This window comes from Trichosurus vulpecula, chromosome 5 (genome assembly GCF_011100635.1).
Source record: "Trichosurus vulpecula isolate mTriVul1 chromosome 5, mTriVul1.pri, whole genome shotgun sequence".
NCBI lineage: Eukaryota > Metazoa > Chordata > Mammalia > Diprotodontia > Phalangeridae > Trichosurus > Trichosurus vulpecula.
In genome coordinates, this window is record NC_050577.1 from 10,824,875 (window position 1) to 10,838,350 (window position 13,476).

At 42.7% G+C, this 13,476-nt stretch overlaps 1 protein-coding gene across 2 annotated transcripts in view; it reads right to left on the reverse strand.

Annotated features, from left to right (window-relative positions):
* The window catches only part of SNX13 (sorting nexin 13), a 130,008-nt gene that overhangs the window by 44,499 nt on the left and 72,033 nt on the right, over positions 1-13,476 (reverse strand). For both annotated transcript variants that reach the window (XM_036759186.1, XM_036759185.1), the window contains exons 11-15: positions 10,587-10,675; positions 7,314-7,413; positions 6,150-6,343; positions 1,830-1,934; positions 62-194 (exon numbers count right to left, since the gene is read on the reverse strand). In XM_036759186.1, the coding sequence (XP_036615081.1) occupies positions 62-194; positions 1,830-1,934; positions 6,150-6,343; positions 7,314-7,413; positions 10,587-10,675 (621 nt within the window). The remainder of the gene's footprint in view (positions 1-61; positions 195-1,829; positions 1,935-6,149; positions 6,344-7,313; positions 7,414-10,586; positions 10,676-13,476) is intronic.

The following is a 13,476-nucleotide window of genomic DNA, read 5'->3' on the forward strand; positions in this document are numbered from 1 at the left end:
AAAAGGCTGTTATTTCACTAGAAGAGAAGGGGTAATTGCGAGGAGAATGAGCGTCCCTTACCTCCATCCCCATCGTCGGAGCCTCTGAAGCTGGGATCCTTTAACATGTCCAGTTCGGCCAACATGCGTACATAGAGAACATTCTGCTTAAAGGATGGGTAAAATCTCTCATCTCTCAGCATCAGATCATACACCTGAGAGGAAGATGAAACAGCTCCATGAGTGAATATCACTAAGAGACAAGAAGGTTACTGGCTCTCAAGGCAGCCTCCTGCTCCACAGGACAGGCTGTCTGAAGTGAGATTATAGTGCATCAAGGTTACGAGGAATCCATTCTGAGACTTCCAGGCTAGGACGCTAGGGGGCACCACAGCGTTCAGAGCACTGAAACTGGAGTCAGAAAGACCCGAGCTCAAATCCAGCCTCAGACACTGACTAGCTGCATGACCCTGGGCACATCCCTTTCTCTCTGTCTGCCTCAGTTTCCTCATCTGTAACATAGGGATAATATGAGCACCTCCTAGAGGTGTTGTGAGAACCAAATGAGATAGTTATTTGTAAAGCCCTTTGCAAACCTTAAAGCTGCATACAAATGCCAGCTACCAGCACCATCTTCATCACTTTAATTGCTGCCCTTCCCAGCCAAACTTCCTTCCTTCCTGTTGTTTTTGACACATGGCATTCCATCTGCCATCTCTCCCACGCCTGGAATGCATTTCCCTCCTCGCCAAGACCCCAAAGGGTGCAGAGATTCCTTCAAGGCTCCCCACAAGCACCATCTCTCCATGGGCCTTTCCCAAACCCTCCAGAGAGTACTAGCTCTTGTTAGCACACACCATACCCCTCACAGGATGGAAGGAAGTCCCTCTCTGTCTCTGTATCCTCAGCACCCAGGCACACAGGATGCCTGCCTGGCACCTAACAGGTGCTTAGTAAAAATGCTTGCTGACTGACTAATACTCCAGTAATGAAACTGCTTGCATAAGGGCAAAGTCCTGCTTGGAACAAGTTGTGTACTGACAAGAGGGCAAATGGTGTCACTGAAAAGCAAAAAACAAGAAGTATAACATCTAAATGAGAGTGCTGGGACCTGGGCTGACTGTGGGGCTGACACAACCAGAAGCACGTTCTGTTCCCGGATACACTGCGGCCCCACCCAAGGCAAATTCACTCATTAGTATGAGAAGACATTCATCTTAACATTTAAAATGCACAGAATTCTACTCAAAAGAAAAAAAAAACATGAGAAAGAAAATAGATGGGGGATTTCCATTTCGTAGCTGACATACATTTATGAAAGTTTTCTTTTATACTCAGAATTCTGAAGGTTTCAATCCCTTTCTGGAAAACAAGCAATTATTGTATGGAAGTGCAGAACATACAAGACAGTTTTCTCCCTAAGATCCAGTAGTGAAATGTTTTTCAGTAATAAAAAGAAAATTTGAAAAACTGAATCTCTTTACAAACACAGTAAAAACTGAGGTAGGAAATGAGTGTTATTAACTGACAAGGCTTTAAAAAAAACAGCAGCAAATGAACCAATCAGTCCCTGCCCCAAAGATGGGCCCAAGCACTTGCTACCAACATTCCTTATTAAAAGGCAGAAGACAGTGACCACAAGGATACATGGCAACAGAGCAGCTTCTTCCCAAGCCCAAAGCGAAAACAATTAATTAAATACATCAAACAGCTTTTCAGAAGCAGTGGGATCCCTATATTGAATTGTCTTGTTTTTCTGTTAAAACCCAAGAAATGCACAGGAACCCCAAATGAAATCAATAGGAGGCTTGTTCATTCTAAACAAAAAAATCATACATGTTCTGCAATACCTTCCTTTGGATGTCATCAAAAATCTCAGGTGTTGGATCCTCATGGTTCAGCGTGTCTGCTAACTTGGCTACCAAATAGTCATCAACGTGAACTCTTGGTGATGCCTATTGGAAACAAAACAGACAGTGCCAGATTCAGGATGGCCAAGAAAGGGAGTTCTCATCAAAGCTGTCTAAACTAAGAGCACTGATGAGGCCACTTGGTTTTTCTTCAAGTTCACACAAACCAAAGAGGCCCCTGTTCTCTTACTCTTCCCCAAGAAATCATCACCTTAAACAGTTAGGGCAAGCCCACTGAACACTAGAAAGACCACGAAAATCAACTAATGCAAAAGATTATAATTTTACTTTGAAATAAAAATGTTCATCCTACTTACCTTTATTTTCTGTGTCTTATAAACCTGTATCAGTAATTAATATGGGACTTTCTTTTACTGTTTTCTATGTCAGCACTTATTTAATCAAGTGCCCTTGAAGAGGCTGGCCTTTCTTTCGTTGATTCGATCAGGAGTCTCTGATGACTGCCTTGCCTCAAGGGGAAGCCTGGTTTGCATGGGTCTGAGTCACATGTTTTTGACGCCTGAGGCTTTTAGGCCACCTGGGTTTGAGTGGAATGTTTGTGACCATTTTAGGTGAGTTGCATATTGTAATGCCCTTTGACCCTGAACAGAATATATAAACCCAGAGGTTGGCCTTTTCCCTTGGGGCTCTCACTCACTGGAAGAGTGGTGTGTGACTCTGGGCAAGCCATTGTAACTGCCACTGCCACCCCCCACCCCACCCCCGCTTTGCTAACCCAGATGTTGGTTTGTATTTGGTCTGTTTATAATGTATGTTTGTAATTTGTTTGTCTTTGCTCTGAAGTTCAGGTTGCTGGCTTTTCCTCCTGAAATAAAGGAGTTATATTTGTATGCGTGATTAAAGTAAGATTGTTAACCCCTTACAATTACTTTTCTTACTGTGAGAGATGGGTAAAAGTTAGGGAAAGTTACGTTTCCACAGAAGAGTTAATTAAGTTCCACAGAATAATTAATGAAGTGTCAGCCTAAACAAAGGAGTAAAAATTAACCAGGATGAGAGTCCTCAGCCAATGGGAATAGAGTCTGTGGTTTTGCAGAAACCACAGTTTCAGGATGTTAGGAAAACTGGTCTAAACTGGTCAGGTAACGGTCAGGGTTGAACAGAAAACTGGGTCAAATGGCTACCACACATGCTTAATTGGCTAATTGAATATTACCTTACACACACTCACGGGGAGGATTTTTCTGCCATTTTTGAACATGGGACATATGTTGGGGGAGGAACATACCAAGGAGCTGCATGTTGGGGGCATATAGGGAAGACTGTGACTAGAAGGGAGCGGACCAATTCGTTCTCTGAAGGGAGGTACTGAGCTGATGGTGCATCAATCTATGTCAGTCTAACAGAATAAAGCTGGTCCCACTCCTGTACACTCCACTCCCTCTTCCTAAAGTAGGGTGGAGTCCACTCCTCGCCAGGAATGTTTACCAACTCCTTTGAATTCCTCAATGATAATAAATTGCCCTTGATACCTGAATTTCAGTGTCAAGTATATTTCTAACATTAGTAAAGCAGATTAAAAAACCTGTGCCAGCAGCTCTTGTTGCTAGTCTTGCTGGGTCTTACACCCCAAACAGCTGCTAGCCGAATCGCTGTTATAAAAAAAAGGAAGCAGCATCGCCTAGTGCTGCTTGGCCCTCTGAGGAAGTCTTAACACTTAGTCCTTCCCATGTAAGGATCAATTCTGAGATGGCATCAGAAGAAAAACAGAAACCATCTACCGATATTTGCATAACGGTCTCTTTCACCATTGAGGATGGTGACACCACCACATTGGGCTCTAATCCAAGAGCGAAATGTGCTACATGAAAGCAACTGTGGTCACCATTACTGTCACCAGTCCTGCCATGATCACCAGTCCTGGCTTTGGTTCTTGAGGAAACTGAAAGTTTCGCAGCTGAAGGAAACCAAGGCAGCTATGTTGAGGGCCTCAAAGCTCTCTTTTCAAGGTGTTTTGAGGACAAAACAGTAAGAGGGGGATTGTCCCAAGAGATCTTGAGGTCCTCTAGATGACCCTGAAGGAGCTCTAAGTCACTCTCAGGACCCACTCAGGACACAATGTGTTGATAAAAGAAAGACTATTGTTTACACGCTCACTCACATCAAACCGGACAATGTGTAGTGGTCAATATGCCTGAGGTAGCCATAAGCTGGGTCCAGAGCCAAACAGCAGGAGGAGGGCGGTATGGATCGCTTTTAGGAGATCATGGCAAGTTACTGTAAGAACCCCAACTTTTCCTTGAAACAACAGCTTGTGTTTTTGATACCAATATTCTCCTGGGGGTGTTGTATGGATTACAGTCATGAAAGACCTCAAATGAAGGAAAGCTGCCCAATGTGTGGGGGTGTGGGAGCAGACTGCCACACAAGATAAACAACGAAGGATTCTGGAGCGCCGGCGGAAAGGATGTCACCAAAGAAACACAGGAGCAGGAAAAACGTTGGGCTAGGCCCACCCCAAGAATCCCACTGGTATACATGCCATGACAAGAGAATGAAAGGAAGACTTCCGTTATCCTGGACACCTTAAGGCAGTTTTGTGGTAAGCCATCAGCAATGGCCACATGGGCTAGGCACATATCAACTTGGCTTGGTACTGAATCTGCTTTCTAACTTGGCCCCTTTACACCTTTCCAGCCTTCTCACAGCCTCTTCCCCTTAAGTCCTTCAAGACCTCCACTCAGATCCTTGTGCAGCTCCCGACTCCAGGTCTTTGCTCTGGCAGCGCCCTTCCCCTGGCTCCCCTCAACCCTCAGTTTAAATCCCACCTTCTGCAAAAAACCCTTCCTGCTCTCCCAGCTACAAGAGTCTTCCCTCTGAAATCATATATTCATTTACACTACATCTACTGTCTGTACCTAGGTATTTGTGCGCTGTAAGCCCTTTGAGGACAGGGCCTACCCTTGCCGCTCACAGCATCCCCAGAACTTAGCCAAGTACCTGGCACATGCCTAGGAATCACCTCGAAGGAGCTGTGATCTTCGGTAATTACTAGAGGGAACACCTTCATGACAAGATCACATACCCATTACAGCACTAGGAAGTGACACTAACGTGTAGTTTTGTCATATTTGCTGCTGACCGTACTGATTTCACTGAGTTTTTTCAGGAAATAAAGCTAAAGGAGTTTGAAATGCCCTTAAACGATTATACCACCTTCAGTCATTTATTATGCACTTACTACATGCCATTAGGCCCTGTGCTGGGTGTTGGGGATGTAAAGAAAGGCCAGACAGTGGCTGCCCCTGAGGCTCAGCTCGAGACCCTGCGTGGAGCGGAAGCCAATGGCCTGAGGAGGTCGCCCATTTCAATCTATGAGAGTCAAGATGAAATCTTCCAGGAGGCGAGTCCTTCCTCGTTCTCTCTGAGCCAGCATCACACACAAGTTGAAATCATTTCCCAATTCATTTCATAAAGTTGTGAAAATAGTGGGGAAACCCATTAGGTAAGCAGTAGTAGGAAAACCTCTAGGCAGTTCTTGACTCAGGCGTAAGGCCTCAGGCCAGAACAGACCCCCAATGGCCAGCCTGAGCCCCAGCACATCTTAGAGATGCACGGGGGGAAGAGGGGGTGGTCCAGGCCTCCACGTGGGCCGTGCCTTATGATGCTGATCTGAACCAGTCTCACAGCAATCCCAAACTTAGGTCAAAAGGCTTCAACGATATGGAAAACACAGAACTTGAAAGAGGAGTTGAGGAAATGAGGTCATGTTATTTCTCCTTTTATGGAAAAACTTTCACTGTGACTGGCTCAAGGAAAAAAAAAAACTCCATTATAATATTTCTCTCTAAATTAATCCTTTATAAAAGAGAATGGGAATTCAGATTTAAATCATTTCCAAAAATCATAACTTAAGACCATTTCATTTTCCAACTGAGTAAAAATTTGTAGAAACTGCCAAAATTCAAGAAATTCTTTAAAATACTATGGGTGAAAAATATATATTTTTGAACATTAAAATCAAGCTTTGAATAGACAAAAAGAGGAGAGCATTTGAGGATAAACATTGTTTTTACTAAGAGTATAGGTTTTCAATAGTATGTTAAAGAATCAACAAATATTCCAATCCGAATAAATTAAAATCTCCCTGATGATATTTTCCTAAGAAAATTCCGACTGCCTAATCAAATCAAATCAGACAGCCCCTGATGACAAGAGAAAAGTTTATATCCCAGGCACTTGACCTTCTCCAAGTGTGGTAAAGAATAAAATAAAAATTAAGCTGAACCTCGTCTCTACCTTTTCTGACAGGTACTGCTCATAAATGCCGACAGCAGCGGCTCTCAGGAGGCCTTTGGTCTGGTTGGTCTGGTGTCTCCCATCTCTTTGGCGGCTCAGAAGCACTTCCAGCTGCTGCTGGGCTGTGACCCGGTACCCTTCCACTGTCATCCAGAAGAAGAGATGAGCTTGGCCTCCAGTCTGCTGCATGTAATCTAACAGGCAAAAATCCCAGGCTTGTTAACTTTGATGTGAGATAAAATTATTTATTTAGCATCCCATTCCACTAAAAGTCACAGGAAATTGAAAATGGAGGAACGTGGGACTCTTTTTGAAAAAGAATCTGTTCAAAACCCACGTGAGAGCTTCTTCTGTACCCATGCCCAAGGCCCAAGGACAGCACTCGGCAAGGCCTTGGTCCCCAGAGAGACTCAGGAGTGCCTACAGAGCCTACAAGCATCACAGACAGCGGCCCTTTGAATAGATGCCCATGCCGGCCCCTACTTGCAATGTGATGCAGTGATATTCTCCTCAGGGTCGTACTCCAATGGAGCAGGCAGGCTACACCATCCTCATGACCAACCCAGCAAAACTCAGCATTTACAGGAATAGTGAAGAAATGCTCAGGAGAATATAGTATCAAGAGAAATGGTGTCCTTTAGGGACTAGTCATTGTATAATATTAGGATTTCAATTAAGACCTATAAAATAATTTTTATTTTTAAAAATGTAATGTTTTCACAACACAGTAGTGCCAAAAGTGTTTTGACAAGCTTGTTTTCACAGTACAAATGCTCTGACCATGAAGATTCCACTCTCAGAAATAGTAAAGGGCAGCATGACAATGTGGACAGGAAATGAGCCTGGGACATAAGACCTGGCTTCGGGTTCTGTGTCACAGCACCCCCAGGGACCCGAAAGTCATCGGTCTCGATTGGGCCAAGGAACCTCTATGCCAGGAGTTCTGGACACTGATGGAAGCTGAGTACCCGAAGCATCTCTGAGATTTACATTAATTCGAGAATGTATTGAGCTCCAAGGTCAGCAAGGATTTGAGAATCTGCCTCCGAAAATGTGAGACAAACCCAACAAGTTCTTGCAGGCAACATGAAGAACCTGGGATACAGTTTCTACTTCTTTAAGATCTTAAAAACCAACCTTGTTTTCATTTCAAGTTTGACCTACCCATGAAAAATTGTAGTGCAACATTGTCTACAAGAATGCTGTCCAAGGGGACTGTGCAAAGTTTCCCAAAGTGCGCGGCCAGTTTCACAGTATCTATTTCCTGAAAAAACAAGTGAAAGGTTACAATACTACCTCTCAATACTCCTCTAATCTGAAGATTACCTTAATAGGAAATAACTAAGACACAAAAGCATCAAGCAGATTTCTCTCCTTAGACACAATGGGCATAGATAACCGGCTTAAATAAAAGGTGGCTCTTCAGGGAGATGCTGTCAATGAGTCTGAATCCTTGTGGGTTTCCTCCAATGGAGGTGTGGCCATGGAAGGACAACAGCCACATCCTGCCCATCATAGCTCACATTCACTAGTGCTCACACTAGCAGAAGCCTCATTATTCCACTGTTCTAAATGAGATTTTTACTAGAGGAAGTGTAGGGTAAAGAACAAAGAGCCATCCTCCAAGATGGGAAGGCTTGGACTCCAGGCCAGTCTCTCAATACTGGCTATATTACTCCCCTTCCCAGGGCTGCACTCACTGGAGGAGGGAATGACCTTGCCAACAGCTCCCTGTACCAATCAAATCCTAGGGATCCTCCATGTTCCTATTCCCATTTTACAGACCAGAAACCTGAGCATGAAATACCTTGCCCAAGGTCACATAACCAGAAAAAAATGAAGGCACCCCGGCTTCTGGTCTCATGTTGCTCTGACCCCAGAAACAGGTGTGTCTGCACTGCACTATGGGGTCTAATAAAAAGCCAATTCAAAGGGAACTCAGCTCTCTGGGAGCCAACATGCCCCACGGCCCATAGATCACAACATCTCAGAGGCAACAGAGAAGGAAGTCTGTAACACAATAAATAACACAAAACAAAGAATCGTAGACACACAAAGCCACCATGAGGCTACGAGGTGAGACATGAAGTGCTCCAAAACAATCCTTTCATTGTGAAAGCACGCCCTGCAACCTGACTCCCTGGCTTACAAACCAAAGCACCAAGGAGGGAGCCCTGGGGCGCAGAGAGCCAAGAGGCTGCTCTTTCTGGGTGCCAGCTTTCTCTTCCAAGGAACAAGAAAAAGGAGAGAACCTATCACAGAAATGGCCAATAGCGACAGTCATCTCCACAGCCACCACCAACTTCTCCATGTTCCACACTTCAGTATTTTGCCAGATCAGCTTAGTATGTAATTCCTGTATAGATGCAAAATTAAGGCTGCAAAGACCAAATCAATTTTTAAAAGAATTAAGAACTTTCATTTAAACTTATCTCCTCCTTTGTTGGCACTTCTGGTTCTTGGATAACTTTTCCTTAGAAGTAAGGGGCAGCTAGGTGTCATAGTGGATAGAGCACTGAGACTAGAGTCAGGAAAATCCGAGTTCAAATCCAGCCTCGGACACTTCCTAGCTGTGCCACCCTGGGCAAGTCACTTAACTGTTTGCCTCAGTCTCCTCATCAGTAAAATGAGCTGGAAAAGGAAATGGCAGAACACCTCAGTATCTTTGCCAAGAAAACTCCAAATGGGGTCACAAAGAGTCAGACATGAAATGACTGAACAACAAGAAATAAAGGGTCAATCTAGATATAGTTGTCTTAAACTTCTAGCACCCAGCTGCTTCTTGTGTTGTTCACTCAATATGATGAGGTTTCTGATAAGTGGGTTCAGGAATCATACACCCTCCTATAAGTTACTCTGCTATCTAGGTCCCTTGCTACCAAAATATTTGTTCCAGCTAATTCTATCACTTCCCAAGGACCTGGACGCCTGCAGGCTGGCCCCCTGCCTCCCCACTCCAGCCCAACCTCCATTCAACTGCAAACCGGTCTTCTGAAAACTCAAGTCTGACCACGTCACCCCCACATTCAATAAGCTCCAGGGGTTTCCTATGGCCTCAGAATCAAAAAGAAAATGGTCTCCTTGGTTTTTATTTTAAAGCCCTTCACATCACCTGCCCCCTCCTACTTGTCCAGTCTTCTTACACCTGACTCCCTCCACATACACTGGTCTGACTCCAGCAGCCCCTCATGTCTGGACTTTTCTAACCTTATCTCCTCTTGGCTTCCTTCAAGCCTCACCTACAGTCCCACTTTGTGCAAGGAGGCTTTCATGATCCCCCTCAATACCAGTGCCTTCCCCTACAGATTCTCTCCCACTTATCCCGTCTATATCTTGGTGGCATGTTGTCTCCCTCATCTGACAGTGAGCTCTTCGAGAGAAGGGGCTGTTTGTTGCTTTTCTTTATACCTGCAGTGTTTAACACAATGCCTGGCACATAGTAGACAGTAAATGCTTGCTGACAACTTATCTGTGATTATAAAAACACACCTCAAACGAAGTTTCAAGGTTCCAAGGTTTCAAGGGACAAACAAAACACAACTAAACACACCATGTTCTGAACCAAAACTAAGTGCTAAGGCCCCTCAGATATTACAATATCCCACCAAGAACCATCTAGGCAACATTTCTAGGTCAGATTTTAGGAAGGCCCACTCCTTTGGGTATTAAGGTACAAGCATGCCATGTTACTCCTCCTCTCTATTCTAAATATTACAGTGACACAAAGTTTGTGTCTTCAAATTACTGAACACGGAAAGAGTGTGGTGATCTGACTCTGGCAATTATGCATTTAATACAAGGAGCTGCGGCAGCCTTGGCTCCAACTACTTCACAGGGTCCCATACGATGGTAACTATTTTGAAGCTAACATTTTCTATTCCATAAGGAATCACAGGACACCAGTGAACTGCTACAGGCATACGCTGGCATGGGGGCCACAGAAAACGCTGCATGATATATAGTCAGTGGGCTGGACACTCCTCCTGACACAAAATGCAGTCCACCACAGTTCGAACCTCTAACAATTCTTCACCAAGGTCTCCATCAATCTTCCACGGAGCTATTTAACTCGATGGACTAGAGAAATGTACTTTTGGTATTAAAATATTAAGAGTCTGACATACTGAAAAAAAAAAAAGCTAAAAAAACCACTTGTTTCTGATTAAGGCCAGTTTTAGTAAGTTAAGCCACTGACAGGGACAGCAGCTTACATATGACAGTTCCTATGTACTTTAGTGTAATTACATCATATTTGGATATTTCTGCCTACATAGGGGCAAGCACATAAGGGAAAATATATGTAATTAAAGGTCTTTTGGAAAGTATCAAACCAAATTTAATTTTCCTCCTTCTGGTTTACAATCAGTCATCTGCTTGATGTTTCAGTTAAATCTAATTATTCATAATTAAATACTAATTCAAAAATTCATTACTTACTTTGCCTGACTGCAACCTCTGTATTCTGGAGTCACATACTTTCTTTACAAATAATAAACTATTAATTTGATTTTTGATAGTGTTGATATCTAAAAACAAACACAATGGATATACATTAGAGACTATTAAGTACATGCCATTTATAAATATTTTGATATGTAAATGCTATAATTTAGCAAAAAACATAATTTTTTACTTCAATGGAAGGTAAAACTTGAATAATAAAATGTGGCAATTTAAGTAAATTTATACATGTTCTGATATCTGTTTCCTGTGGGGAACAGTGAAAAATATTTTCTTCTATTCCAACAGTTCATCTGCTTAATTAATATCAAAAAATACAATGATCTCTCATGATACATGGCAAAGATCTAACATATACCATGCATATCTAATATACGATACATGTAATATTACCGATGAAACATTAAAAATGTTAGCAATATATTAACACAGACTCCACCTACTGCTATGACAAACAAAAATGGCTCACCTTGTGAAGAACGAGAAAAATGGGCCCAAATGGAAATAAGAATAACATCCAAGTTTGGCTTCTGCTCTGTAAATCCCCATGTGAACACCCTCAAGCTTGGGGATCACAGCATTTGGGGAGCACATTTACACACTTAGTTTTGGCATTTAGTTAGAGGGGAGCACTGCGCCACTGAGTTGACTCCATGCATATGCACCTGAGTCAACAATCTGCACTTTAATGTACCTCTGATTGACGAATGAATGCTAAACACTAAGTCAGGCCAAAGGGGGCTACAAGAACAGAGAAGTGGCAGATGGCTCCTTTCCTTGAAGGAGGTGACAATCTAGGTGTGCTGAGTAAGAAGAAATTAGCATGTGCTAATTGCTGTTGCTTTCATTAATGTTTCTATTTTTAATTAACAAGGCCCCCAGAGATTCCCTGGATGTAAGTGATTTCTTTTTTTTAATTTTATTTAGAATTTAAACACCAACGATGGCATTTTCCAAATAGAAAAATACCAAAGAAAACTATACAGCAAACCATGAACTACCATTTTATACAGCTTGCTTTTATAAATGTATATGATAAATTCTACATATTGTATTCAACAAAGCTGTCCTATTTGCTTGTGTTTCTTACCTTCCTTCTGTTCTCTTCTGTGCATTTTAAAAATGTTCCAATGGCCTTTTGCTTTTTGGCATCACAACTGCCCCATTTTGTGTTGTCTGTTGTTCGGTCATTCAGTTGTGTCCTACTCTTTGTGACCCTGTGGACCACAGCACACCAGGTCCTTCTATCCTGCACTCTCTCCAAAGTCCATCCAAGGTCATGTTCATGGCTTCCGTCCCATCCTCTGTCATCCCCTTTTCCTTTTACCTTCAATCTTTCCCAACATCAGGGTCTTTTCCAATGAGCCCCATCTTCTCATGTGTACACAAAGTATTTAAGCTTCAGCTTCAGTATCTGACCTTTCAGTGAATAGCTAGAATTAATCTCTTTAAGTTTTAACTGATTTGATCTCCTTGCTGTCCAAGGGACTCTCAAAAGTCTTCTCCAACACAATTTGAAACCACTGATTCTGCGGTGTCCAGCTCTTCTCATAGTCCAACTCTCAGGGTCATGCAATGCTACTGGAAAAACCACAGCTTTGACTATACAGACCTTTGTCAGCAAGGTGAGGTCTCTGCTTTTTAGTCTGCTGCCCAGATTTGCCAGAGCTTTCCTTCCAAGAAGGAAGCATCTTTTAATTTCATGGCTGCAATTACCACCAACAGTGATTTTTGAGCCCAAGAATATAAAGTCTGACACTGCTTCCATTTCTTCTTCCTCTATTTGCCAGGAAGCGATGGGACCAAATGCCATGATCTTCACTTTTCTGATGTTAAGCTTCAAGCCAGCTTTTACACTCTCCTTTTTCACCCTCAACAAGAGGCTTCTGAATTCCTCTACACTTTGTGTCACCAGAGTGGGATCATCTGCATATCTGAGATTGTTGAAATTTCTCCCAGAAATCTTAACTCCAGCTTTTGATTCATCCAGCCTGGCATTTCACATGATATACCCTGCATATAAGTTAAATAAATAAGGTGACAATATACAGCCTCGTCATACTCCTTTTCCAATCTTAAGCCAATCAGTAGTTCCATGTTGCTTCTTGATCCATACACAGGTTCCTCAGGAGACAAGTAAGATGATCTGGTACTCCCATCTCTTTATGGTCTTCCCGCATTTTATTGTGATCCACATAGGCAAAGGTTTTAGTGTAGTCAACAAAGCAGAGGTAGATTTTTTTTTTCTGGAACTCTCTTGGTTTCTCTATAATCCAGTGAAACTTGGCAATCTGGTCTCTCGTTACTCTGCCTCTTCAAAAACCAATCTGGCTCTTCTGCTAACTCTCAATTCAGATATTGCTAAAGCCTACCTAGTTTGCAAAAATCTTAAGTATAATCTTGCTGGAATATGAAATGGGTACAACTGTTCAGTAATTTGAATATTCCTTGGCATTATCCTTCTCCAGGACTGCGATGTAAACTGATCTTTTCCAATCCAGTGGCCACTGTTGAGTTGGTCAGCCCCCTTGAGGCCCCCAATAAAGTAAGTCAAAATGAATCCACACAGTGATTGCGTAGAGTCTAAGGAGCTTGAGTCCATAGCCACTGCCAGGAGGTGCATGACAAGTTTCATCAAAGGTCCTCTGGAGACATGGCTGGTTTTTGCCTTTGATTAGAGATCTGAAGCCTTCGAACACTGTTTTTCTTTACAATGCTGTTCTTGTAAAAACTTTTCTCTTGGTTCCATTCACTTCCCTTTCCATTGGTTCACATTTCACAGGATTATAAAGTCATCTTACTATTTCTTAGGGAACAATAATATTCCATTAAAATCACATACGACAATTTGTTCAGTCCTTTTCCA